The sequence below is a fragment of the Oncorhynchus masou genome, chromosome 3, assembly GCF_036934945.1.
Source record: "Oncorhynchus masou masou isolate Uvic2021 chromosome 3, UVic_Omas_1.1, whole genome shotgun sequence".
In the NCBI taxonomy this organism is placed as follows: Eukaryota; Metazoa; Chordata; class Actinopteri; order Salmoniformes; family Salmonidae; genus Oncorhynchus; species Oncorhynchus masou.
This window is the reverse complement of record NC_088214.1, coordinates 23,262,360-23,290,189: the sequence shown is the minus strand read 5'-3', so window position 1 is coordinate 23,290,189 and position 27,830 is coordinate 23,262,360. Positions and strand designations below refer to the sequence as shown.

At 41.9% G+C, this 27,830-nt stretch overlaps 1 protein-coding gene across 1 annotated transcript; it reads right to left on the bottom strand.

Annotated features, from left to right (window-relative positions):
• LOC135513033 (desmocollin 2-like protein) lies at window positions 1-25,629 on the bottom strand. Its single transcript, XM_064935687.1, has 16 exons — window positions 25,333-25,629; window positions 24,912-25,002; window positions 24,505-24,704; window positions 24,272-24,376; window positions 16,403-16,558; window positions 16,168-16,312; window positions 15,825-15,979; window positions 15,007-15,141; window positions 14,636-14,821; window positions 10,688-10,935; window positions 7,169-7,311; window positions 2,422-2,646; window positions 1,849-2,070; window positions 1,479-1,594; window positions 1,045-1,377; window positions 1-611 (listed from the first exon to the last, which is right to left on the bottom strand). The coding sequence occupies exons 1-16, from the start codon at window positions 25,393-25,395 to the stop codon at window positions 414-416; spliced, it is 2,721 nt and encodes a 906-aa protein (XP_064791759.1). The 5' UTR covers window positions 25,396-25,629; the 3' UTR covers window positions 1-413.
• Window positions 25,630-27,830: the final 2,201 nt, after the last annotated feature.

The following is a 27,830-nucleotide window of genomic DNA, read 5'->3' as shown; positions in this document are numbered from 1 at the left end:
TTGAAAGAGAAATATAGACTTTATTTAGTAATGTTTGTATCCCATTCAGTTCATAGGTAATTAGAAAAATCTCATCTAATCTAACATTCAAGTACTGTTTTTACAGCATCTCATAAACAAACATTTGATTCTACAACACTGAAACTTTTACCACAATTTACAAAAAAAAATCTTATCTTTGGCACTTAAATCAGTAAATGTACACTATTTACAATACATAGTACTTTCCAGTGCAAAAGGCTCTAACCAACAAACAGTTTGAGCAATTCAGTGTGATGACTGACTCAATGTTTTGTATCACCTTTGATAATAATAGCATGCCAACCCTCTGATAATTCATAATTATCAACAAAAAACAAACATGAGAGAACACTTTCTGTAGTAAAAACAATATTGCAATAGATCTTCCTGGTTCATTTGTTAGTGCAGACCTCAGCTAACACCTTGAACTTTGGCCCCAGTGTGTTCAGGAAGTCCAGGTCTTCCGGGTTGACTTGGTCACTGCAGCAGCCCACCGAGCCAGCTGGAGACCCCACCCCCTCGAAGCCGTACGCGTGGATGATGTCATCGGCGTACCGTCCCTCCTCTTCCGTCCCTAGGTAAGCCAACTTCTGCAAAGAAAAGGTAGACCAGGTAAACATGATACGAGACAGGATGGACAAGGTAGCAGACAGGGTAAAAGATGAGGTGGAGAGAGGAGAATGCATGTTGTTATTAGTCCATAGGGAGCAGACAAGGACTAGACCGAAGGGGGGAGGAAGATATTAGAGTAGGTGATATTACTTCCTTCCACGGGATATTACACTGAGAACAGACAAACCTTTCACCAACCAGACGAGATACATGAAAGCTGACACAGAAGCCAAGGGTTTCGCCAATAAGTAAGCCAACATTACACATCGGAATTGTCTAGACTTTCACCAATAGTAAGCACTATATTAAGCCTTAGAGAAAAGGCAGAAAATGTGATCATGACGATATTATCCATTTACGGTGTTTACTCAGACTAAAGTAAACACATTGACATTGTTTGAGTTGTTTTACCTGTTGTAGAAACAGCCCGTTGGTTTGACGGTTGAACTTCATGAAACGTGTGTTGTCAAAAGTCATATTGCCACTGGCATATTGTCCGCCACCATATTGATCTACACCATATTGTCCACCGCCATTTTGTCCACCGTATTGACTGCCGTTGTATCGGTCAGAGAAGCCGTTCTGCATATCGGTCACAATGACACTGCTGCCGGACTGCTGTTGAGTGCCCAGGTCTCCTCCCATCTTACCCAAGTTCTTAGCTCCAGCCCACCCCATGTCAATCATGGATCCCTTCACTGAACGGTCAAACCCAGACTTTGGAACAATGATGAGATTTGAATCCTAAAGAGGAGACATATGAATACAAACAAGGATCTGAAATCTGCTTTGATTTCATGACCATGAGAAATGTGTTTGTAATACTTTCAATATCACAGCCTTACCACTGCATCACCTAGGGCCTCAATGTTAGACGTCAGCAGGATACCACCACTGTCTCCCATATCCTCCAGCTTCATTTTCTCATTCTTCGTCACACACACGAATGCACAAAGGATACCTGCGATAAAGAACCAACAAGAAAGTGTGTGAGTGGCACTGCAACAACAAGGCTGTCAGATGGACAAGACGCACGAGTCATTTGGTAAGGAATACAGCCATACTAGCTGATGTCAGCTATTTAAGACTTCACCATTCAATTTCTAATCTCTCATCAGTTTTATATGTTGTCCTATCTTATTATTTGCTTCGACACCAACCTGTCAGGGCTACATAAATAATATGAATGTCCATAATAGCCCAGTGGAGACTCACAGAGTAGAAGTAGCAAAGCCAGACCGAGCAACATGGCCAGGATGCCCCACACCCCCAAAGATGTGGAGTTCTGTTGGGCCAGACACGCTCCGTTCCTGCAGCGGCAGATCCGGACCGTCACAGTCTGGGTACTTCCAAAGCCCTGCAGGTCCCCCACCATCAGGGGGACAGTGTATAGGCCGGTGGGGAGCTCCTTAGTTTGCGCCAACATCACTGCAGTGCCTGAGGAGGAATTACACTGTTGTTAGGGACAGGAGTTTGTGTACTAGATTTCCAGGTGAGATTATACTATAAGGACTAAAACTCCTGGCTCTAAGAAGAAATGTCGCTAAAGAATGTCAGTTAACAGGTTCTGTGCAACGTGGCTCTGTTGAGGTTGCATCTCTAGAGAGTATTTCGGCTTTAAAGTTGTATTCAAGAATGTATGACACTGACTAGTCATTATAATTTATAAATTGTACATTTATGGACTTCTTCCCATTAAATAACTGCATCACTTTTTCAATCATATTTGCAAGACATCAATTAATAAAGAGATGCAATGGAGTCAGGAGGTAGGAATCATTTTCATACTGTTAAGTGGCTTCACAGCCCATTTGTCATCATGTTTCTCTCCCAGTTTGAAGCTGAAGGGGGCGGAGAAGGGAGCTTGGTCCTTGTCTTCTGCTACCACCAACACAGAGCCCATCTCTCCCCCATCCTTCTCACACAACACCAGGTCTTTAGAGAGGATGTCTGGGACGTGGTCGTTCATGTCTTCCACTTGAATAATCACCGTCCCTGTACCTGTCTTCCGACCTAGGAGAAAGGAGACATATGTAAGAAACAAGATAACACAATGCCTTCTTGCTGATTTTTATTGTGAGAGCTTGAGTGAGTCAGATTTCCAATCTATTCACTATCACACATGGCAATAAATGGGAAAACTTGAAAGTTCAGTTACAGATGGCACACAGTACTGATATTTTCCCAGTCGTTATAAATGCAAAACAGAGATAAGGGCCAGTAGATAGCATATGACCAAAAAAACATAATCAGCACATCTGGAATAGAACCGAGTAACACAATGTCATGGACCTCAATGACGTGATCACTCCAGGTGTAACAGATGGACTATTATACTCATCATCCTGTCTCTTAAACAACACACAAAGAGTTATTGTGTTGTGTGTGAACATAAATCGAACATTGGCGAGAGTGGAGGGGGTGGTTGAAGCTAACACCAGAATGTGTTACGTATTAGGTAACATCAGTCAAGGCGTAAAGACGACGACAACCTCTCATCCTCTGTGGTGTAATACAAGTTGTGCAAACGCACTCCCATATCAACATGTCAGTAAAAGGAGGCCTTGAGGAAATGGAATAGGGCACAGTGGTGTTGTTAGCTATATTTATGATGCTTTGTCTCTTCTTTGTTATAGAGTGTTAATAATTGTTACAGTGATAGAGGCAGTGAGAGAAAGCAAATGCAGGATTAGCATACTATTAGCTGGGAGGATATAACTAGGTCCCTGGGGCCGGTTGCATAACACATCTTAAGTTAAGGGGAAAAGGGAGCCCATCAGGACCCATATGTGCTTCATTAGCCTCTTGAAACTCTAGGGGCGCTATATCATTTTTGGATAAAAAGACGTGCCCGTTTTAAGCGCAATATTTTGTCACAAAAAGATGCTCGACTATGCATATAATTGATATTTCCAGAACTGCAAAGATATTCTCTGTGCGTGCCCTAGAACGTGAGCTACAGGCAAAACCAAGATGAAACGGCATCCAGGAAATCAGCAGGATTTTTGAGGCTCCGTTTTCCATTGTCTCCTTATATGGCTGTGAATGCGAGAGGAATGAGCCTGTCCTTTCTGTCGTTTCCCCAAGGTGTCTGCAGCATTGTGACGTATTTGTAGGCATATCATTGGAAGATTGACCATAAGAGACCACATTTACCAGGTGTCCGCCCGGTGTCCTGCGCCGAAATTGGTGCGCAAACCTCAGCTGCAAGTATTTTTCCATGGAATTCAGAGAAGAAAGCAGGCTTCCACGAACGATATATCAATGAAGAGATATGTGAAAAAACACCCTGAGGATTGATTCCAAACAACGTTTGCCATGTTTCGGTCGATATTATGGAGTTAATTCGGAAAAAGTTTGACGTTGTTGGTGACTGAATTTTCGGTTCGTTTCGGTAGCCAAATGTGATGTACAAAACGGAGCGATTTCTCCTACACAAAGATTCTTTCAGGAAAAACTGAACATTTGCTATGTAACTGAGAGTCTCCTCATTGAAAACATCCGAAGCTCTTCAAAGGTAAATGATTTTATTTATTTGGTTATCTGGTTTTTGTGAAAATGTTGCGTGCTAAATGCTACTCAAAATGCTAAGCTAGCTTAGGATACTCTTACACAAATTAGTGAATTGATATGGTTCAAAAGCATATTTTGAAAATCTGAGATGACAGTGTTGTTAAGAAAAGGCTAAGATGAGAGCAGGTGCATTATTTTCATTTTATTTGCGATTTTCAGAAATCGTTAACGTTACATTATGCTAATGAGCTTGAGGCTATAACTGCATACAGGTTTTTTTCATAGCCAAACGTGAACAAAACGGAGTGATTTGTCCTACACAAATAATATTTTTTTCAAAAACTGAACATTTGCTATCTAACTGAGAGTCTCCTTATTGAAAACATCTGAAGTTCTTCAAAGGTAAATGATTTTATTTGAATGATTTTCTTGTTTTTGTGAAAATGTTGCTGGCTGAATTCTAGGCTTATAGCTATGTTAGCAATCAATACTCTTACACAAATGCTTGTTTAGCTATGGTTGAAAAGCATATTTTGAAAATCTGAGATGACAGTGTTGTTAACAAAAGTCTAAGCTTGAGAGCAAATATATTTATTTCATTTCATTTGCGATTTTCATGAATAGTTAACGTTGCGTTATGCTAATGAGCTTGAGGCTATAAATAGAATCCCGGATCCGGGATTGCGCGACGCAACAGGTTAACTATGAATATGTACAGTAAGCATCATTCAATCTAGTCAAACCGGTTAATAGGCAAGTGGTTAGGAGTGTTGGGCCAGTAACCGAAAGGTGTCTGGATCAAATCCCCGAGCTAAAACTCTGTCGTTTTCCCCCTGAGCAAGGCAGTTAACTCCACTGTTCTCCGGTTTGACCAACATAAAGCCAACTCTCGGAAGATGAAAGACATTCAAAGTTCCATTCTGTGGGCCTAATTCAGATAATGCATGTCATAACAAGATGCCCAGCGCTTCAAGCCAAGCCTCCTGTCACGTCCTGACCTTAGTTCCTTTTTTATGTCTCTATTTTGGTTTGGTCAGGGTGTGAGTTGGGGTGGGCATTCTATGTTTTGTTCTATGTTTTGTATTTCTGTGTTTGGCCTGGTATGGTTCCCAATTAGAGGCAGCTGTCTTTCGTTGTCTCTGATTGAGAACCATACTTTGGTAGCCTGTTCCCACCTGTGTTTGTGGGTAGTTGTTTTCTGTCTGCGTCTCTGTACCAGACAGGACTGTTTTTCATTTGTTCCATTTTGTTAGTTATTTTTGTTCTAGTGTTCAGTGTAATTAAAACATCATGAACACGTACCACGCTGCACCTTGGTCCACCAACGACAACCGTTACAGAATTACCCACCACCAAAGGACCAAGCAGCGTGGAGGAATGGACTCCTGGACATGGGAGGAAATCTTGGATGGTAAGGGACCATGGGCTCAGCCGGGAGAGTATCGTCGTCCTAAAGAGGAGCTGGAGGCAGCCAAAGCTGAGCGGCGATGCTACGAGGAGTTGGCTCGAGGAAGAGTGCACGAGAGGCAGCCCCAGATTTTTTTTTTGGGGGGGGGTACATGGGGAGATTAATGGCTATGATAATTTAATGGCTGTGATAGGAGACAACTTAGGATGTATCAACAACAATGTATTTACTCCACAATACTAACCTAAATTGCAGAGTGAAAAGACAGCCTGTACAGAATAAAAAATATTCCAAATTTGCATCCTGACTTAAATCAGCATGAAGATCTATGGCAAGACTTGAAAATGTCTGTCTAGCATTGACCAACAACCAACTTGACAGAACTTGAATTTAAAAAATAATAATGTGCAAATATTGTATAATCCAGGTGTGCAAAGCTCTTAAAGACTTACCCAGAAAGACTCACAGCTGTAATCGCTGCCAAAGGTGATTCTAACCTGTACTGACTCATGGGTGTGAATACTTATGTAAATTAGAGATGTCATTTTCTATAAATTAGCAAATATTTCCAAAACATGTTTTCACTTGTCATTATGCGGTATTGTGTGTAGATGGGTGAGCATTTTTTTTAAATACATTTTTAAAATCAGTCTAACACAACAAAATGTGGAATATGTCAAGGGGTATGAATAATATCTGAAGGCACTGTAGCCAGCTACGTACTCTGTAAGTTAGCTTGACATGCTAGAAAGTAATAGAAACAAGTTGAGAAAAAAAATCTACAAGAAACATGTTTTATTATCTTCTGAATCAATTTGTTTCTCCTGTCTTGAATGTAGTTCTATTTTGCGATCTCTTAAAATAAACGTGATCTCTTTGACGAGACATTCAATCAGTGATGGTCGTCTCCATGGTAACCATAGACTTATTCTGCCATACATGCTTTCAAACTACTGTAAACCCAGAAATCCCCCAATCACACATGTAGGCGATGTAATGGCGACGTTGGCTATTCAACCTCATGCTCAGAAACACTTTGTCGGGTCTAACAGTCGTCTCGCACCGAACTGCGTATTTGCAGGCAGTCACAGCAAAGGCTTTCCTTCGATATAAAGTTGTTTTTGACTCAAATGAAAGCATGTCAGTTTGCCATTCATGAGGTTGGAGTAATAACAGGTTCAACTACTTAAGACACTGGCTCAAATCTAGGTTGTGCCTTTAGATAGAGAAAATTAACAACTAAGGAAGAATTTTTCATTTCACTCATTGACATCTCAAAGCCCAATCTCCGGCCTGGTCTGTTTAGTCTCTTTTGCAAGCGTTACCGGAAGTCTCGTGATGGTGCGCCTCTGGGTTTAGAAACTCTGGGGTAAAATCCCTTAAGTATGCCCTTACTAAAGTAATACATTTGAGGGGCTCTATGCAACGCCTTTAAACAATTCCCTCGGGTAAGGGTAAATCCTTAAAGGAAACACTTAAGATGTTTTATGCTACCAGGCCCAAAGTTTTTAAAGCAATAGATGAGTTAAGATCATCCAAATAGTGATGCATATTTGACTACACAGAAATGGAATAAATACACATGCGAGACAATGTGTAACAACATCTACTTACTGGCATCCACAGCTTTCATAGTGATGTTGTAAACACCATCCACTACGAAGTGGGACTCCCTGTCGATTGTGTTGGCGATCTTCAGCTGTCCAGTGCTTTCATCGACATTGATCCATGAAGCCGGGTCTGAGACCTTGTAATACCTGAGAGGGAACAGAGAGAGAGAAGACGGTATTAAAGCATTCATGAGCATCATGGTGCAATTCTGCCATCAAGTGCTGGAGAGAGAAAAAAAACATGGCATACCATATTTTCATGCATGTTAACATTAGAAGCCTCCTCCCTAAGTTTGTTTTATTCACTACCCTAGCACACTCCACCAATCCGGATGTCCTAGCCGTGTCTGAATCCTGGCTTTGGAAGTCCACCAAAAATTGTACCCAAACAATTTGAGCTTCTACTTCTAAAAATGTACCTTTTCAGAAACAAGTCTCTCACCGTTGCCGCTTGCTATAGACCACCCACTGCCCCCTAGCTGTGCCCCCGACGCCATATGTGATTTGATTGCCCCCCATCTATCTTCTGAGCTCGTGCTGCTAGGTGACCTTAACTGGGACATGCTTAACACCCCGGCCATCCTACAATCTAAGCTTGATACCCTCAATCTCACAGAACTTATCAATGAACCTACCAGATATCACCCCAAATCCGTAAACACGGGCACCCTCATAGATATCATCCTATCTAACTCACCCTCCAAATACACCTCTGCTGTTTTCAACCAAGATCTCAGCGATCAATGGCTCATTGACTGCATCCGTAATCGGTCTGCGAGCAAACGACCACCCCTCATCACTGTCAAACGCTCCCTAAAACACTTCTGCTACCAGGCCTTTCTAATCGACCTGGCCGGGTATCCTGAAATGACATTGACCTCATCCCGACAGTAGAGGATGCCTGGTTATTCTTTAAAAGTGCCTTCATCACCATCTTAAATAGGCATGCCCCATTTAAAAAATGTAGAACCAGGAATATATATAGCCCTTGGTTCACTCCAGGCCTGTCTGCCCATGACCAGCACAAAAACATCCTGTGGTGTTCTGCATTAGCATTGAATAGCCTCCGTGATATGCAACTTTTCAGGGAAGTTAGGAACCAATATACACAGGCAGTTAGGAAAGCTAAGGCTAGATTTTTTAAACAGAAATTTGCATCCTGCAGTACAAACTCAAAAAAGTTCTGGGACACTGTAAAGTCCATGGAGAATAAGAGCACCTCCTCCCAGCTACCCACTTCTCTGTGGCTAGGAAACACTGTTACAACCGACAAATCCACTATAATTGAGAATTTCAATAAGCATTTCTCTACGGCTGGCCATGCTTTCCACCTGGCTACCCCTACCCCGGTCAACTGCCCGGCACCCTTCACAGCAACCCGCTCAAGCCCCCACCATTTCTCCTTCACCCATATCCAGATAGCTGATATTTTGAAAGAGCTGAAAAATCTGGACACCTACAAATCAGCCAGGACAGACAATCTGGACCCTCTCTTTCTAAAAATGTTGCAACCCCTATTACTAGCCTGTTCAACCTATCTTTCGTATCGTCTGAGATTCCCAAAGATTTGAAAGCTGCCACGGTCATCCTCCTCTTTAAAGGGGGAGACACTCTAGACCCAAACTACTACAGACCTATATCTATCCTACCCTGCAACTCTAAGGTCTTTGAAAGCCAAGTTAACAAACAGATTACTGACCATTTTGAATCACATCGTACCTTCTCCGCTATGCAATCTGGTTTCCGAGCTGGTCATGGGTGCACCTCAGCCACACTCAAGGTCCTTAACGATATCATAACCGCCATCGATAAGAGACATTACTGTGCAGCTGTATTCATCGACCTGGCCAAGGCTTTTGATTCTGTAAATCTCCACATTCTTATTGGCAGACTCAACAGCCTTGGTTTCTCAAATGATTGCCTCGCCTGGTTCACCAACTACTTCCTTCTCTGATAGAGCTCAGTGTGTCAAATCGGAGGGCCTGTTGTCCGGACCTCTGGCAGTCTCTATGGGGGTGCCACAGGGTTCAATTTTCGGGCTGACTCTCTTCTCTGTATACATGAATGATGTCGCTCTTGCTGCTGGTGATTCTCTGATCCACCTCTACGCAGATGACACCATTTTGTATACTTCTGGCCCTTCTTTGGACACTGTGTTAACTAATCTCCAGATGAGCTTCAATGCCATACAACTCTCCTTCCGTGGCCTCCAACTGCTCTTAAACACAAATAAAACTAAATGCATGCTATTCAACCGATCATTGCCCGCACCAGCCCGCACCAGCCCGCCCGCCCATCCAGAATCACTACTCTGGACGGCTCTGACTTAGAATACGTGGATAACTACAAATACCTAGGTGTCTGGCTAGACTGTAAACTCTCCTTCCAGACTCACATTAAGCATCTCCAATCAAAAATGAAATCTAGAATCGGCTTCCTATTTCGCAACAAAGCTTCCTTCACTCATGCTGCCAAACATACCCTCGTAAAACTGACCATCCTATCGATCCTTGACTTCGATGATGTCATCTATAAAATATCCTCCAACACTCTACTCAGCAAACTGGATGTAGTCTATCACAGTGCCATCCATTTTGCCATCTAATCCCCATACACTACTCACCACTGCGACCTATACGCTCTCGTTGGCTGGCCCTCGCTTCATACTCGTCGCCAAACCCACTGGCTACAGGTTATCTACAAGTCTCTGCTAGGTAAAGCCCCACCTTATCTCAGCTCGCTGGTCACCATAGCAGCACCCACTCGTAGCACGCGCTCCAGCAGGTATATCTCACTGGTCACCCCCAAAGCCAATTCCTCCTTTGGTCGCCTTTCCTTCCAGTTCTCTGCTGCCACTGACTGGAACGAACTGGAAAAAATCACTGAAGCTGGAGATTCCCATCTCCCTCACTAGCTTTAAGAACCAGCTGTCAGAGCAGCTCACAGATCACTGCACCTGTTCATAGCCCATCTGTATACAGCCCATCTATCTACCTCATTCACAAACTTAATTTATTTATTTTGCTCCTTTTGCACCACAGTATCTCTACTTGCACATCCATCTTTTGCACATCTACCATTCCAGTGTTTAATTGCCATATTGTTATTACTTCGCCACCATGGCCTATTTATTGCCTTAACTCCCTTATTTGACCTTATTTGCACTCACTGTATATAGACTTTGTTTTATTTTTTTTACTGTATTATTGACTGTTCATTCCATGTGTAACTCTGTGTTGTTGTATGTGTCGAACTGCTATGCTTTATCTTGGCCAGGTCGCAGTTGCAAATGAGAACTTGTTCTCAACTAGCTTACCTGGTTAAATAAATGTTAAATAAAAAAAATACAAAATAAACAATTTCACAGTACCTCTATTTTCTATTGAAACATCATATTATTACTATGACCATTATCAATATGGTCAGACAATATGCCATCTCCTATGGTCATATCGCAAGACTGCACAAACAGATCTGGAACCAGGCTAATAAAGTATGACATTGAGGTAAACTAAGATCTTACTTGATGCCAGCGCTGCTCTTGGTCTCTGGGTCTACAGCAGTGTATGTTCCGATCAGGGTGTCGTTTGGAGTATTCTCCTGGACAGTAAATCGTACGGTGGGCGCAGTGAACTCTGGTCCCTCGTCCACGTCCCCCACTGTGACATCCACAGGGATGGACACCCACTTGGCATTGGTCCCACTCAGCTCAGCCTGGTTACGGGCCATCACATCCAGCTTTAGGTTCTTGGTCTTCTCGTAGTCTAGAGGCTGGTGACACAGCGAAGACAAGGAGTGTCATTTTATTGCATTATTATTGGACTATCAGCCATCAATGACATTGTCATTGTACAAGAGTAAATAAGAGTAAATAATCAAATCAAATCAAATTTTATTTGTCACATACACATGGTTAGCAGATGTTAATGCGAGTGCAGCGAAATGCTTGTGCTTCTAGTTCCGACAATGCAGTAATAACCAACAAGTAATCTAACTAACAATTCCTAAACTACTGTCTTATACACAGTGTAAGGGGATAAAGAATATGTACATAAGGATATATGAATGAGTGATGGTACAGAGCAGCATAGGCAAGATACAGTACATGGTATCGAGTACAGTATATACATATGAGATGAGTATGTAAACAAAATGGCATAGTTAAAGTGGCTAGTGATACATGTATTACATAAGGATGCAGTCGATGATATAGAGTACAGTATATACATATGCATGAGATGAATAATGTAGGGTAAGTAACATTATATAAGGTAGCGTTGTTTAAAGTGGCTAGTGATATATTTACATCATTTCCCATCAATTCCCATTATTAAAGTGGCTGGAGTTGAGTCAGTGTCAGTGTGTTGGCAGCAGCCACTCAATGTTAGTGGTGGCTGTTTAACAGTCTGATGGCCTTGAGATAGAAGCTGTTTTTCAGTCTCTCGGTCCCAGCTTTGATGCACCTGTACTGACCTCGCCTTCTGGATGATAGCGGGGTGAACAGGCAGTTGCTCGGGTGGTTGATGTCCTTGATGATCTTTATGGCCTTCCTGTAACATCGGGTGGTGTAGGTGTCCTGGAGGGCAGGTAGTTTGCCCCGGTGATGCGTTGTGCAGACCTCACTACCCTCTGGAGAGCCTTACGGTTGAGGGCGGAGCAGTTGCCGTACCAGGCGGTGATACAGCCCGCCAGGATGCTCTCGATTGTGCATCTGTAGAAGTTTGTGAGTGCTTTTGGTGACAAGCCAAATTTTTTCAGCCTCCTGAGGTTGAAGAGGCGCTGCTGCGCCTTCTTCACGATGCTGTCTGTGTGAGTGGACCAATTCAGTTTGTCTGTGATGTGTATGCCGAGGAACTTAAAACTTGCTACTCTCTCCACTACTGTTCCATCGATGTGGTTAGGGTGGTGTCCCCTCTGCTGTTTCCTGAAGTCCACAATCATCTCCTTAGTTTTGTTGACGTTGAGTGTGAGGTTATTTTCCTGACACCACACTCCGGGGGCCCTCACCTCCTCCATGTAGGCCGTCTCGTCGTTGTTGGTAATCAAGCCTACCACTGTTGTGTAGTCCGCAAACTTGATAATTGAGTTGGAGGCGTGCGTGGCCACGCAGTCGTGGGTGAACAGGGAGTACAGGAGAGGGCTCAGAACGCACCCTTGTGGGGCCCCAGTGTTGAGGATCAGCGGGGAGGAGATGTTGTTACCTACCCTCACCACCTGGGGGCGGCCCGTCAGGAAGTCCAGTACCCAGTTGCACAGGGCGGGGTCGAGACCCAGGGTCTCGAGCTTGATGACGAGCTTGGAGGGTACTATGGTGTTGAATGCCGAGCTGTAGTCGATGAACAGCATTCTCACATAGGTATTCCTCTTGTCCAGATGGGTTAGGGCAGTGTGCAGTGTGGTTGAGATTGCATCGTCTGTGGACCTATTTGAGCGGTAAGCAAATTGGAGTGGGTCTAGGGTGTCAGGTAGGGTGGAGGTGATATGGTCCTTGACTAGTCTCTCAAAGCACTTCATGATGACGGAAGTGAGTGCTACGGGGCGGTAGTCGTTTAGCTCAGTTACCTTAGCTTTCTTGGGAACAGGAACAATGGTGGCCCTCTTGAAGCATGTGGGAACAGCAGACTGGTATAGGGATTGATTGAATATATCCGTAAACACACCAGCCAGCTGGTCTGCGCAGGCTCTGAGGGCGCGGCTGGGGATGCCGTCTGGGCCTGCAGCCTTGCGAGGGTTAACACGTTTAAATGTTTTACTCACCTCGGCTGCAGTGAAGGAGAGACCGCATTTTTCCGTTGCAGGCAGTGTCAGTGGCACTGTATTGTCCTCAAAGCGGGCAAAAAAGTTATTTAGTCTGCCTGGGAGCAAGACATCCTGGTCCGTGACTGGGCTGGATTTCTTCCTGTAGTCCGTGATTGACTGTAGACCCTGCCACATGCCTCTTGTGTCTGAGCCGTTGAATTGGGATTCTACTTTGTCTCTGTACTGACGCTTAGCTTGTTTGATAGCCTTACGGAGGGAATAGCTGCATTGTTTGTATTCAGTCATGTTACCAGACACCTTGCCCTGATTGAAAGCAGTCGTTCGCGCTTTCAGTTTCACGCGAATGCTGCCATCAATCCAAGGTTTCTGGTTAGGGAATGTTTTAATCGTTGCTATGGGAACGACATCTTCAACGCACGTTCTAATGAACTCGCACACCGAATCAGCGTATTCGTCAATGTTGTTATCTGACGCAATACGAAACATGTCCCAGTCCACGTGATGGAAGCAGTCTTGGAGTGTGGAGACAGCTTGGTCGGACCAGCGTTGGACAGACCTCAGCGTGGGAGCTTCTTTTTTTAGCTTTTGTCTGTAGGCAGGTATCAGCAAAATGGAGTCGTGGTCAGCTTTTCCGAAAGGGGGCGGGGCAGGGCCTTATATGCATCGCGGAAGTTAGAGTAACAGTGATCCAAGGTTTTTCCGCCCCTGGTTGCGCAATCGATATGCTGATAAAATTTAGGGAGTCTTGTTTTCAGATTAGCCTTGTTAAAATCCCCAACAACAATGAATGCAGCCTCCGGATAAATGGTTTCCAGTTTGCAAAGAGTTAAATAAAGTTCGTTCAGAGCCATCGATGTGTCTGCTTGGGGGGATATATACGGCTGTGATTATAATCGAAGAGAATTCTCTTGGTAGATAATGCGGTCTACATTTGATTGTGAGGAATTCTAAATCAGGTGAACAGAAGGATTTGAGTTCCTGTATGTTTCTTTCATCGCACCATGCCTCGTTAGCCATAAGGCATACACCCCCACCCCTCTTCTTACCAGAAAGGTGTTTGTTTCTGTCGGCGCGATGCTTGGAGAAACACGTTGGCTGCACCGCTTCGGATAGCGTCTCTCCAGTGAGCCATGTTTCCGTGAAGCACCGAACGTTACAGTCTCTGATGTCCCTCTGGAATGCTACCCTTGCTCGGATTTCATCAACCTTGTTGTCAAGAGACTGGACATTGGCAAGAAGAATGCTAGGAAGTGGGGCACGATGTGCCCGTCTCCGTAGTCTGACCAGAAGACCGCCATGTTTCCCTCTTTTTCGGAGTCGTTTTTTTGGGTCGCTGCATGCGATCCATTCCGTTGTCCTGTTTGTAAGGCAGAACACAGGATCCGCGTCGCGAAAAACATATTCTTGGTCGTACTGATGGTGAGTTGACGCTGATCTTATATACAGTAGTTCTTCTAGACTGTATGTAATGAAACCTAAGATGACCTGGGGTACTAATGTAAGAAATAACACGTAAAAAAACAAAAAACTGCATAGTTTCCTAGGAACGCGAAGCGAGGCGGCCATCTCTGTCGGCGCCGGAATACAATAAGTATTTTGTTTCAAGATTTTGACTCTCTTTATGTTATGGGATAATTTGCCTTATTTTAAAAATAAATATGAAAGTCAAGATCAGATCAAAAATATTGGTTAATTGTGAGTACCAACTCACCTTTGTTAGGTAAATTAGCCCTTCATTTGTTTTTGGGTCTCTTTCCATCCTGAAGTTCCCATTTTCGTTCCCCTTAGTGATGATGAACTCAGAGTTCCAGTTTGGTGTGCCAATTAAGTCCTTGTCTTCAATAGGGATTCTGAGGATGAGGCCTTTCTCTTGGTTCTCCATAACACTCACATTATACTGCAAGAGGAAAGCAGCATGTTCAATTATCTGACTGAGGTATATTGAATATCCATACTCTATAGCAAACAAAATATAGCACATTTTCACCATAACTATTGTTTTGCTGCCAAATAAGCTGCGATATAAAATTGTCATTACTGTAATAAATAAATAAATATTCAAGATGATTATTTTTTCCTTACAGATGTCTTTTTAAAAGTGGGAGGGTTGTCGTTGATATCTCCAACAACTATTGTGGCTGTAGCCGTGTTTGATAGACCATTCAGAGCGCCATTCATGTCTCTGATGTCCACTGTCACTAAATGTTTGTCGTTCACCTGAAAAACAAAATCCCCAAATATACATTTAGTTCAAATATACACTGAGTGCACAAAACATTAGGAACACCTTCCCAATATTGAGTTGCACCTATTTTGCCTTCAGAACAGCCTCAATTCGTTGGGGCATGGACTCTACAAGGTATTGAAAGCATTCCACAGGGATTCTGGTCCATGTTGACTCCAAAGCTTCCCACATTTGTGTCAAGTCAACTGGATGTCCTTTGGGTGGTGGAACATTTCTTGATACACACGGGAAACTGTTGAAACATCCAACCTTGTTGCTGTTCTTGACACACTCAAACGGGTGAACCTGGCACCTACTACCATACCCTGTTCAAAGGCACTGAAATATTTTGTCTTGCTCATTCACTCTCTGAATGGCACATACACGCAATCCATGTCTCAATTGTCTCAAGGCTTAACAATTCTTCTTTAACCTGTCTCCTCATCTTTATCTACACTGATAGAAGTGGATTTAACAGGTGACTTCAACAAGGGATCGTAGCTTTCACCTGGATTCACCTGGTCAGTCTATGTCAGGGACAGAGTGTTCCTAATGTTCTGTGCACTGTATATTAAAACATGAATAATTCAAACAATGATAGCAGTGGCCACCAATGTGGAACCCTGGAAAACTAAGTGAGATATTTTGAAAGTACGAAGAGGAGACTAACACTCACCTCTCTGTCAAGAGTGTCTGTTTTGGTGCTGATGACTCCTGTCTCTGGGTTGATGTAGAACAGGTTGGTCCCAGAGAGGAGGGAGTACCTGATCTTAGTGTGGTCTGTCTCAGGCTCGTCTTTGTCTATGGCATTCACCTTCCCCACAACGGTACCTGCAATGGAACACATCACAACACATAGGCTATTAGTTCATATCCACAAGTTCCAGTTTCAAATGAATGTCTGGATGTGTGACAAATGTATCTGTAAATGTACTAATTTGTGAAACATATGGCACTTTTTCTATGTACTGTATTACAGAGGCTAAAGGTATTTCTTACTTCAGCTGTATGTTTCTCACCTGTGTTGCTTTGTTCCAGCACAGTAAACTGCAGTTGTCCAGTGAAAGTTGGTGCATTGTCATTCACATCGTCTACATTCACTGTGATGGGTAATGGTAAGTCTGTCTCCTGGTTGGTGTATCTGTCAAACACTCTGGCTTGAAACTGAAAAAAGAGATGTCATGTTTTATTATCATAGATAATCAATTATTAAATAATAAAGCAATAAAGCAATAATTGTTGTCTACTACTCACTATAAACTGAGGGGTAAGCTCGCGGTCAACAGCTCTGTGGACCTTCAGCATCCCAGTTTCCTTTACCACACTAAACACACCCACAGGGTCCTCTGTCACACCAGGCCCACTGAGGGTGTAGTACACCTTGTATGCGGCAGAAGAATCAGATGCAACCTAGACCAGAAAACGATCAAATATTATCTGGGGACAAGCTTCAACAAGCAGTGGGATAATCATATCATTCGGGTTAGAAAATTGTACAGTAATGATGTGTTTTTGGTTGGATATGTTTCTCAATTTCTTTCCTTGGTTTTTGCAATCTTTATCACACCATTTGCCATGATTGTTAGTCGTATGGTTTGGCCTCAGACCAGTAAGTGTGAGCAGAGCCTGCTGAGCATCTGGTACATGTCATTGGCTTGGGCTAGTGTAAGAGTGGGGGGGTTGGGCCTGTTTGCCTGATCACAGCCTGGGCGTATGTGTGACTTCCATGTCGAGGCCCTTTTGGCAGGAGTGGCGGGTATGGGGTGAGCAGGAGGCGCATAGATCTGATCTTCCTACCTCCCATCTCACACACATTGACTGCAGCCCTTCCCACGCCCTGCTGCAGCTCTCCCGAATCGCGAAACAAACAAGTGCTGTTTAGAATAACTTTTCTCAAAGGTTTCACAGAAAGCACACATGTATTTCTATATCCTCTCCAAAAATCATGATATTATTTGAATAGTGAAAATATTTCTAAAACCCATCCCTAGTGTTTACACAGGCAGCCCAATTCTAATATTTTGCCAGTAATCGGCCTTTTGACACAGAACACTTAGTCAACAATTATAATGCTTTAGACCTTTTTACTTGCTCGGCGGGTATGACCATTTCTGTTTTGCAAAATGTAGAGACACAGAAAACCTGAGTCTACGCCTTCACTATGGTGAATCACTAAAACAATACAGAAATACACTACGGATAAAGAAGGAACAGCACGTCAGAAATCAGATCAACGTAATAGAAGAATCCATAGACTAACCACTTCTGTAAAAATAGGAAAACACTTAACAAAGAACAACACAAAGAGTTATCTATCCAAAACGCTGATGTATGGGTAAACCACATCTCCAATCTTTTTGTCCCTATAACACAGAACAAACAGCAAAAACATATACACGATCAAATACAAACCATAGAATCAACTATTAAAGACTACCAGAACCCACTGAATTCTCCAATTACATTGAATGAACTAAAGGACAAAAAAACAAACCCTCCAACCCAAAAGGCCTGTGGTGTTGATGGTATCCTCAATGAAATTATAAAATATCCAGACAACAATTTTTTTACATGTATTTAACCTTTATTTAACTAGGCAAGTCAGTTAAAAACAAATTCTTACTTACAATGACGGCCTAATTGGCTTTAACATCATTTTTAGCTCTGGCATCTTCCCCAATATTTGGAACCAAAGACTGATCACCCCAATCCACAAAAAAATCCACAAAAGTGGAGACAAATTTGACCCCAATAACTACCGTGGGATATGCGTCAACATGAACTTTGGGGAAATCCTCTGCATTATCATTAATGGCAGACTCATACATTTCCTCAGTAAAAACAATGTACTGAGAAAATGTCAAATTGGCTTTTTACCAAATTACTGTACGACAGACACCTTAATTGACAAACAAACAAACAAAAACAAAGGCAAAGTCTTCTCATGCTTTGTTGATTTAAAAAAAAAGCCTTTGACTCAATTTGGCATGAGCGTCTGATTCCATCTAGACACCGTTGCCCAAGAGCACACAAAAAAAAGACATACCTGTGGCGCTGATGTTTAGACCAAGGTAACTTCAACAAAGCTGTGAATGAGCTGAGGGACAAGGCAAGAAGGGCCTTGCCATCAAAATGAACATAAAATTTGACATACCAATTAGGATCTGGTTAAAAATACTTGAATCAGTTATAGAACACATTGCCCTTTATGGTTGTGAGGTCTAGGGGGGAGGGAGCGGGCAATCGACGGAACGAAGAAGAGCTAGACTAACAGTAGACTTTGAATGGGTTAAACTGATGCAAGAGTTGGGGATAGAGGATGCATCTGTCATTAGTAATGTTTCAGAGTAACATGTCAAGCTAACCCTTTACAAATAGCTCGCCACAAGGTTAGAATATGACATTGCGCTAAAGCCGACCTGGTCCAAGGGAAAGGTATATAAGGAGAGTGCCTTCCTTAAGAGGGCATGATAGTGCTACTTGACTTATCACCGACAGACAGCTTGTGATACTTCAACTATCATCAACCTAAAAGGTCATATCTGACTTTCATACTCTAGAACAATTGTATCTCGACTTCTGATTTCTGAACGAGACATACTGAGACAACTCCCCTCCACACTCCCCGTGCTGAATAAATCCACCTCCTAACCAGGTGCGTGAATAGCAACAGTGGTGTTATAAGGTTTTTTTGTATCGAACCGTTCTCTTCACGAATCAGTAAATCATAGTACAACCTCTAGTAGGAGAAACAGATACTAAGTGATTGGATAAGCCTCTGGAGAAATTGTGAGTGGAAGAACATGCTCTTTGGGGACCAACCAGGTCAACCAGCGCTAAGGTAATTAACCGCTTGTTGTAATACATATAAGGCATTAATAGTAGTAAGTGTTTTGATGATTGTTGATGTTATAGATTAAGGACAAAGAGGAAACTGTAATAACGTGTACAACTGTGTGACTTGCAAATATTGAATAAAAAGTAGAAACTAGACCCAAAACCCTAGGGGAGAGAACGCCTCTGACACTCCTGTTCTAGGGGAACAAGTCTAGTTTCTACACAAAAGACTATTTAAAGGATTGGACAGCCAACTCATGTATATTGTAAAAAGCAAAGTTACTCTGTATTAATATTCAAGCAGTATTAACCGAAGGGTGTAGGCATTAAATCGTAAATTGTTTGTCTAGATACTAGAGTGATTGGGAACCCTATAAGAGTAATGGCTGGTTGAAGAGTCTACTGATTGTGAACCCTATAAGAGTAATGGCGGGTTGAAGAGTCTACTGATTGTGAACCCTATAAGAGTAATGGCTGGTTGAAGAGTCTACTGATTAGGAACCCTATAAGAGTAATGGTGGGTTGAAGAGTCTACTGATTGGGAACCCTATAAGAGTAATGGTGGGTTGAAGAGTCTACTGATTGGGAACCCTATAAGAGTAATGGTGGGTTGAAGAGTCTACTGATTAGGAACCCTATAAGAGTAATGGTGGGTTGAAGAGTCTACTGATTAGGAACCCTATAAGAGCAATGGCGGGTTGAAGAGTCTACTGATTGGGAACCCTATAAGAGCAATGGTGGGTTGAAGAGTCTACTGATTGGGAACCCTATAAGAGTAATGGTGGGTTGAAGAGTCTACTGATTAGGAACCCTATAAGAGTAATGGTGGGTTGAAGAGTCTACTGATTGGGAACCCTATAAGAGTAATGGTGGGTTGAAGAGTCTACTGATTAGGAACCCTATAAGAGCAATGGCTGGTTGAAGAGTCTACTGATTGGGAACCCTATAAGAGTAATGGTGGGTTGAAGAGTCTACTGATTGGGAACCCTATAAGAGTAATGGTGGGTTGAAGAGTCTACTGATTAGGAACCCTATAAGAGTAATGGTGGGTTGAAGAGTCTACTGATTAGGAACCCTATAAGAGTAATGGCGGGTTGAAGAGTCTACTGATTAGGAACCCTATAAGAGCAATGGCGAGGTGAAGAGTCTACTCTTTGGGAACCCTATAAGAGCAATGGCAATGGAAAGGTAAATGTGGAAATAAGAAAAGTACTATAGAGTTTATAACTAAATAGGAAATCTTATACAAAACCTCAAGGTAAAGAAGGAAAAAAAGATGAAGGTAGAAAAAGAGTGATTTTATAAGCATTACATTTAATTATGAAAAGAAATATGTTGCAGTTCCTAGGGATGGTAAATTACTGGATTGTCTTTAAATAGTAGAAAGATGACAAGGGTATATGGCATCTGTTGTGATCCAGGATCATTGAGAGTATCAGGTTAATTAAGCTGAACTATATCATTATTTTATAGATTACTACATATAAATGTTGAGTTCTATAAAATGAATTAGTGCAAACAGGGAGACAGTGAGACAGTCAGTCAAAATGTGGAAGCAGAAACTCTATCTGGTACCGACAGTATTAGCTGCGGCAACAGGAACCAGATGCGGAAGCGAAAAAGGCAGATTTTAAACCACAGCCATTAAAGCAGCAATTGTTAAAAGAGGAAGTTAAACATAGACATAACTATATTGAAGGATTATCAGTCTAAGAGCACCAGTGAAAGAGTGGGGGCTCGTCCAGGATCCATGTGCAAATTTATTAGGTCAGTTAGACATCGACACAGGAGTAGGGGAATGGGATTTTACATAGATGCAAATAATGCAAAGAGAGGCTAACCTAGAAAAGGCTAGTCAAAGAAAAAAGACAGCCTCAGTGCAAAGAGTGGACACATCAGGAGACGCAGGGGTACCCACTAAACCAGGGAGAAGAGATAGGGCAAGGCAGCAACCCCAGCAGCAAACCCAAGCAGGGCCACAGGCTCAGAGTAAACCGCCCTTCCAACCCAAACCCAAACCACCCCAAAAGGATGGAGGTAAAACTACCTGGCAAAAGAAAGACACCAAGCCACGTGACAATATGGCAGCAGGACCATCAGGTGTTAAAACCGGGGGACCCCCAAAAACCAGCCTCCCTGGACGTAGCGGCCTTGGGAGCCCTCACACAGGAAGATAAAACTCAAAGGAGAGAAGATTATGCTAAGTGGAAAGAGGCGAACCCTGGTAGGAAATGAAAAAGTGCAAACTGCTTAACGGGAACCCTGGAAAGAAACTTAAAAGTACCGATAGTGGGCAAGACTTTTCTTATAGATGGGTACAGTGGGTACCCTCAGGGTAAAATTTCCAGAAGGACAACAAAAAGATATGAAAATAATCAACCATTTTAAACCTGTAAATGTTCCAGACTAAATAGAGAGGGTCAGAACAGAAACGGACTTACCAGAGAAAAATATTAATCAAATAATAGAAAAGCTAGGTGAAATAAAAATACAGCAGTTTAAAGACGGTAACCTACTAACCTCTAATGAAGAATCTGAAAGGACTATTAAGTGTTTTAATAAACCCCTTAAAGGCACCATACAAAAATATGACACGGAAGGAGCCAAAATGGCGCTGTTGGAAATATGTTGGAATAAAATAATGGCCCTAGCCCAAGGCCAGGACATAATAATAAAGGACAATTAACTTAACAAAATGTGGGCACAACTAGTTGAGGGAAGTAACCACAACTAGTTGGGACAAATGGTGAAATGTAGTTTGTATCAAACCAAGAAACGGAAGAAGGGCCTCCTCCCGTGGTACAAAAGAGGAAGGCCACAAACATAGAAAACCCCAGAGACATAGTGGTTTTTACAGACGGCAGTGAGAAATCAGGTCCCACTGTGTGGGGTTTTATTATAAAAAATATAGAAACAGGAGACACCCTCATCAGAAAAAGAGGCCGAATGGAGGGAACGGCACAAAAGGCAGAGGTAATGGTAGTGTTAGAAGCTTTGCTACACTGCACCACTTCTAACCTTAAAAGATTTGAGGTAGTCACGGATAGCTATTATTGTTTCCCTGGTATGACATCAGAAAAAACTATATGGCAAAATAACGACTACAGAGGAGCAAAAAATACAACTCTCCTCAATGATGGAGAATGGCGTAAAATCCATGAGTTAATGGACAAGGCCGAAGTTTTAGTAACTCACCAAAAAGCTCATACCAAGGACGGTAAAACAGCTCAGGGAAAATGTAACGAATTTGGCAACCAGGAAGTGGATGAATTAGTCCGAAGGGTCGTACTAATTCACCATGAAAAAGATCAACTTAAGGCTTTACACATAAATTGGAGACATTTAGGCCCTAGGATCTTTATGAAAAGGCTTAGACAAGAAGGTATTCCCTATGTTAAAATGGAAGTTACTGACCTTTGTCAACAATGTACTACATGCCAGGAACAAAAAGCAAGCAACATTGGTAGGCAGGCAGGGCAACACATTAAACATGCAATACCATGGAAACAAATTGCGTTAGACACTATGGGCCCAATGAAGGTTGCTACCTTAGGCGAGCATAGATACGCGATAGTCGGTGTTTGCAGGGCCACAGGTTATTCAGTTGTCCTAACATCAAAATCATCAAACACTGTGCCTGTATTACAACTGCTTTTATTATATCTATACATTATGATTCTACCTGTAATTATACCCTGTAATTATACTCCGGGTTGCAAACCTCTGATCAAAGAAGTTTCCTGTGGTCTCTTGTATAACGTAGGGCAGAATTCCCTTACAATACTAATCAAATACCAATAGATTTTTTAGAATATACAACTGTCCTGTTTAGGCTACCTGAACCTGCATGACATGAGCCGCCCTCACGCTCTCTCCTTTGATAGAAAGTTCTTTGTCTATTAAAGCCAAATAATAGGCCATACATACAGTCAGTCCACACTCAGAACACTAGCTTACTATATTGTTTCATTATGCAGTGTACTATCTATAGCTATATACTGTATTTAGCTGCTATTTAGAACTTTTAAAAAATACACATCAAATAGCCAAACAATGAGGAAAAAAGTAGTCTACTTGAGGATAAATTCAGCCACTATTTAATGTTGAATTTAGTGGGTTTGTCTGACTAACAGCCTATACACAAATGGGCTGAAATATTCAGATGAAATTAAATACAAATAAATCCAACTTGAAAGACTCCCCTGGTGTCATAATATATTTTGATATTGCAACCACATAATTCAATCGCCGGTTCACCAACATGGACGAAATCACAAACAGATTTTTTTTGTTCAAGCCCTCAAGAACTGTTGTCTACTAATGGTGATAATCTGTTTGCATTTGCCAATGTATTGTCTTTCCAATATCCAGACAACCTGTCCCCAGAGCTTCCTATGCAGTAATTTAATCTATCTCCGTAACGTGTTGAGGCCGGCAATTAAGTAGAATGAGAGGCTCAATTAAAGATGTTTCAGAACTGCTATATTTGAAGCACAACTCCCTTCTGCACAGTTTCTTGTCTACAACAACTCCATTCGGATTAAACAGCCTAGCTGTTGGTTGCTCAATGTAGTCTACTTCTTCTCATTAAGGTTACTTCATTCAGACATTTTTAATTCCATTTTGCATTGATTAGAAATATCCCACTTCACCTGCTAGGCTAGGCCTACATGGAGCCTCTGCCCCTTAAATTGCCAGACAATAACAGCAAGCTACATGTGTGAAACATGTGTAGACTACCGGTATGTCTTTGTTATGGGGCGCAAGTCATACAAACTACATTCAAAAGTGTGTTGCTTTATTAAATGAAGAATGTCAAATGTCATGTTATACACTTGTGTGTAGCAATGTCACATGGCTCATTTGATTTAATTCAGACAAAGCCTTTTCATTGTTAAAAAAGGCCTGTATTATTTTCTTCTAAAAAGTGAATACTCACACAACATCCATTGGGATATTATATTAATAGATTAACCGTGCCCACTATTCCTGTGTATACATGTATGTGGTTGGGTGTGTATGGGTGTGTACCATCTGGTGAGGGCGTGGAGCATACAGGTACAGAATGTGCCTTAGCCACAAGTGAGAAAGAGTGAGAAATAAAGTGGATCATGGGTAAGGAGAATTGAAAGCACAGGTAGAGGATAATTTGGCTGTTGCCCATGTAGGAGTGTGTTATGACTACATTACATGAAATATGGACAAAGCTTCGGTTTATTGTCCATATACAAATAGACAGAATGTGCTGAAAGTAATGGAAGTTGTAACTTATTTGAAGGACATTACCAGATCAACTTCCTTTGGAAATGGAGGGACGTCGTTTTCTATGATGTTGAAGGGCAGAGGGCTCCAACGTCTTTTGGAGCGCTTTAGTAGACCATCTTTCAATACCTGAAACATGCGGGGTGAAAGTCACAAAAAGTCACGACACTACAAACATAATACAGTACTTATTTCAAAAGGATAGAACCAGCATCTTCAACATCTTTTACTCTCAGCCAATGTGGAATCCACCTTACTTTTCTAGAGTTCAGGACGAGGTAAACATCCATGTTTTTCTTCTGACCATTGGGGTCCTGAAACTGCACTGAGAATGTCCTGCCATTGGCTGGTACCATAGTGATGTGGACTGTTACTATAGTTCCATCTGCCTGTACTGTGAAGTCCGGGTCACAAGAGGTAAAATGCAAGGTCTTGGTGTCACAGTTGTTGACATCAACTGAACAATGAGAGAGAAAGAAATGTTATGAACTGTACAATTACTAAAAACAACATGAATTATCCTAACCAAGATTATGATTATGATTAAGGATGATTAAGGATGTCAACTGGTTATAAAAAGTGTATGACTATATTGATTGTTTCATTCAGTATCAATTACATACAAAGTTTGACAGGACTGGAGTATTTGTGAATGTTTAGTTACCTTTTGAAATAACATGCCCAACTGGTACTGTCTGAGGTACTGCTGCTTGTATGGAGCCGGGGATAAAGCAGGAGTCCACACATGAGATGATCTGCAGTTAACACACGAGAGAGGTATTGTTCATTCCCACAAGGTGCATATCATACCATAGTTGTGTTACAAATATCGTACTGCAATCATTTGTATTGTCTATTATTGGATCCAAAAGAATGAGACATTTACATTTTCAAGAACATAGTCTGCATAGGTAGATGTATCAACAAGCCGCACCTTGCCAGTGATATACAGTCTAACATTACACAACTGCACAAAATAAATGTTACGTTTGCCAATTCAATTACATTCATAGACTCGAAGGAAGTTGACAAATCCATATCAAATGTCAAAATTACAGAAAAACTTTAATTTCATATGTACTTACCAAAAAGATGCATAAATTGACATTTAAGTTCCGTGCCATTTTTGTTACTACCATTCGAAACATCAAGACTATAGTGACGAAACCACACGCAGGAACAATAAGTATAAGTGTTTCTGTCAAGGGCGAGGATGAGAGGGTGGAATATCCTTACACCAATCAACAGTAACCTAATTGTGTCTGTATGCGTCTTCCATTGTAGGTATCGGAATGACGGTTTCATTTATGAAAAAGTACCCCGCCCGTGATTACTCAGTTGGTTACATCGACGACGGGACGCATTCCTCGTCTAGTACTCCACCCTCTTTCAGTCTGTGAAAATAACAGTACAGAGGTGTGATTTAACATGTGATCAGCTGCTCAAAGCTTGTGGTTTGGTGTGAGCCATGCACGATAAGCAAATTGGTTATTTCGAAAGAAATCACAGTGAACAAATGTTACCAATAGGGGGAAGCATTGTATCGGTAATGAATTGTTGTCTGAAAACAATGGAATGTCCTCTTGGCTTTTTTTTCTCAACTATCAACTGTCCCATGCAATGGATTTAAAATTGAAATAATTGTTTCTGTTTTTTCTATATCAAAAAAAATTAAAGCAAGTAGACAGATACAGCTATTTTGTAATGTTAATTTAATCCTTAGTGCAGTTATCATGCAAAGTATTTTATAACTCCATTCTGTTCCAGGGGAATTAAGATAGGAACGTGTCATGTATTTCAAGAGTAAACTCTCTCTTTCTATCATTGCATAATCTCAATGATGATGAATTGAACTGCTGAAAGCTACGATAAATAAACTTGATCCGTGTTCAGGGAATACAGTGCCTTCAGAAAATATTCAGGCCCTTTGACTTTATCCACATTGTTCTAAAATGTATTAAATAAAATAATTATCAGAAATCTACACACAATACCCAATAATGACAAAGCGAAAACAGGTTTTTAGTTTTTTTTACACATTTAAAAATATAAAACAGAAATGTGAGACTTGAAATTGAGCTCAGGTGCATCCTGTTTCCATTGACCATCCTTGAGATGCTTCTGCAACTTGGAGTCCACCTGTGGTAAATTCAATTGATTGGACATGATTTGGAAAGGCACAGTGTAATGAGTGCGCTGAGAGTCGGGAAGCAAGTACAGGGAGTGAGTGTTTTAATTCATTAATAAATAAACAAAACACCAAACAAACAACACACTGACATGAAAACAGAGTCAATAACACCTGAGGAAAGATCCAAGGGGAGTGACAGATAGCGGGAAGATAATCAAGGAGGTGATGAAGTCCAGGTGAGTGTCATGAGGCGCTCGTGCGCTTGACGATGGTGACAGGTGTGCAGCAAAATCAGCATCCTGATTACCTAGAGGCCGGAGAGGGTGTAAACGGTGACACACACACAGTCTCTTCAAGGTCCCACAGTTTACAGTGCACGTCAGAGCAAAAACCAAGCCATGAGGTCTAAGGAATTGTCCATAGAGCTCTGAAACAGGATTGTGTCGAGTCACAGATCTGGGGAAGGGTACCAAAACATTTCTGCAGGCCTTTATGGTAGAGTTGCCAGACGGAAGCCAGTCCTCAGTAAAAGGCACATGCCAGCCCACTTGGAGTTTGCCAAAATGCACCTAAAGACTCCCAGACCATGAGAAACAAGATTATCTTTGGCCTGAATGCCAAGCGTCACATCTGGAGGAAACCTGGCACCATCCTTATTTGCGAAGCATTCTTTTAAATAAATTTGAAACATTTTCTAAAAATGTTTTTGCATTTTTCGCTATGGGGTATTGTGTGTAGATTGATGGGGGGGGGGGGATTTGATCAATATAGAATAAGTCTGTAACGTAACAAAATGTGGAGAAAGTCAAGGAGTCTGAACACTTTCCGAATGCACTGTATTCTGTGTCATTATTATGAATAGTAGGACATTTGAGTGCACTCGGACGGACCGGCAAGGCCTTTCAAATATTCTGTTAGGCCCATTTAAAACCTTTCCTGATCATGTACCAGAAAGTACATCAACTTTCTCTGCCCCTCTTTCTGCATGCAGTTCATTCAAGCATGGTGATTAAGAGAGCATTATGGGCTCCTCCCTAACCCCACAGGAATGTGGTTTGGATAGGGCCTGAAGTGGGGGAGGCTGGGTTCTGTGTTCAGACAGTTGAGCTCATGCTATCACTATAAACTGCTGATAAGACTGGAGCATTCTGAGTCAGGAGTGAGTTCAGAGAGCGAGAGAGATTATGGTAAACCTAATTGCCTCTATTACATGTTCACTAACATTTTAGAGCAGATATCAGATGTTTGAATTTCCCATCGATGGGCCAACATTAGAGTATCACACTCCATTGAGCATTGCTGTTCTTGGTTTGTTTAATATTAGACTGCATTCAGAATCCACACAAAGAATCAGAACAGGAGAAGAACAGACAACAAGCACACTTGCAGTGAAATATTTGTTTTCTCTGTGGGTCTGGGACATGGGTGTAGACATAATGAGAGGCCTTCGGG

What these genes read in the sequence shown, in the direction of transcription:
- LOC135513033 (XM_064935687.1), bottom strand. Translation starts at nt 25,395, where the DNA reads ATGTTTCGAATGGTAGTAACAAAAATGGCACGGAACTTAAATGTCAAT. An exon ending in TTCCAAAGGAAGTTGATCTG is followed by an intron (nt 16,559 to 24,271) that starts GTAATGTCCTTC and finishes TTTCTGGTCTAG; the next exon opens with GTTGCATCTGATTCTTCTGC. An exon ending in CCACTTTTAAAAAGACATCT is followed by an intron (nt 14,822 to 15,006) that starts GTAAGGAAAAAA and finishes TTCCTCTTGCAG; the next exon opens with TATAATGTGAGTGTTATGGA.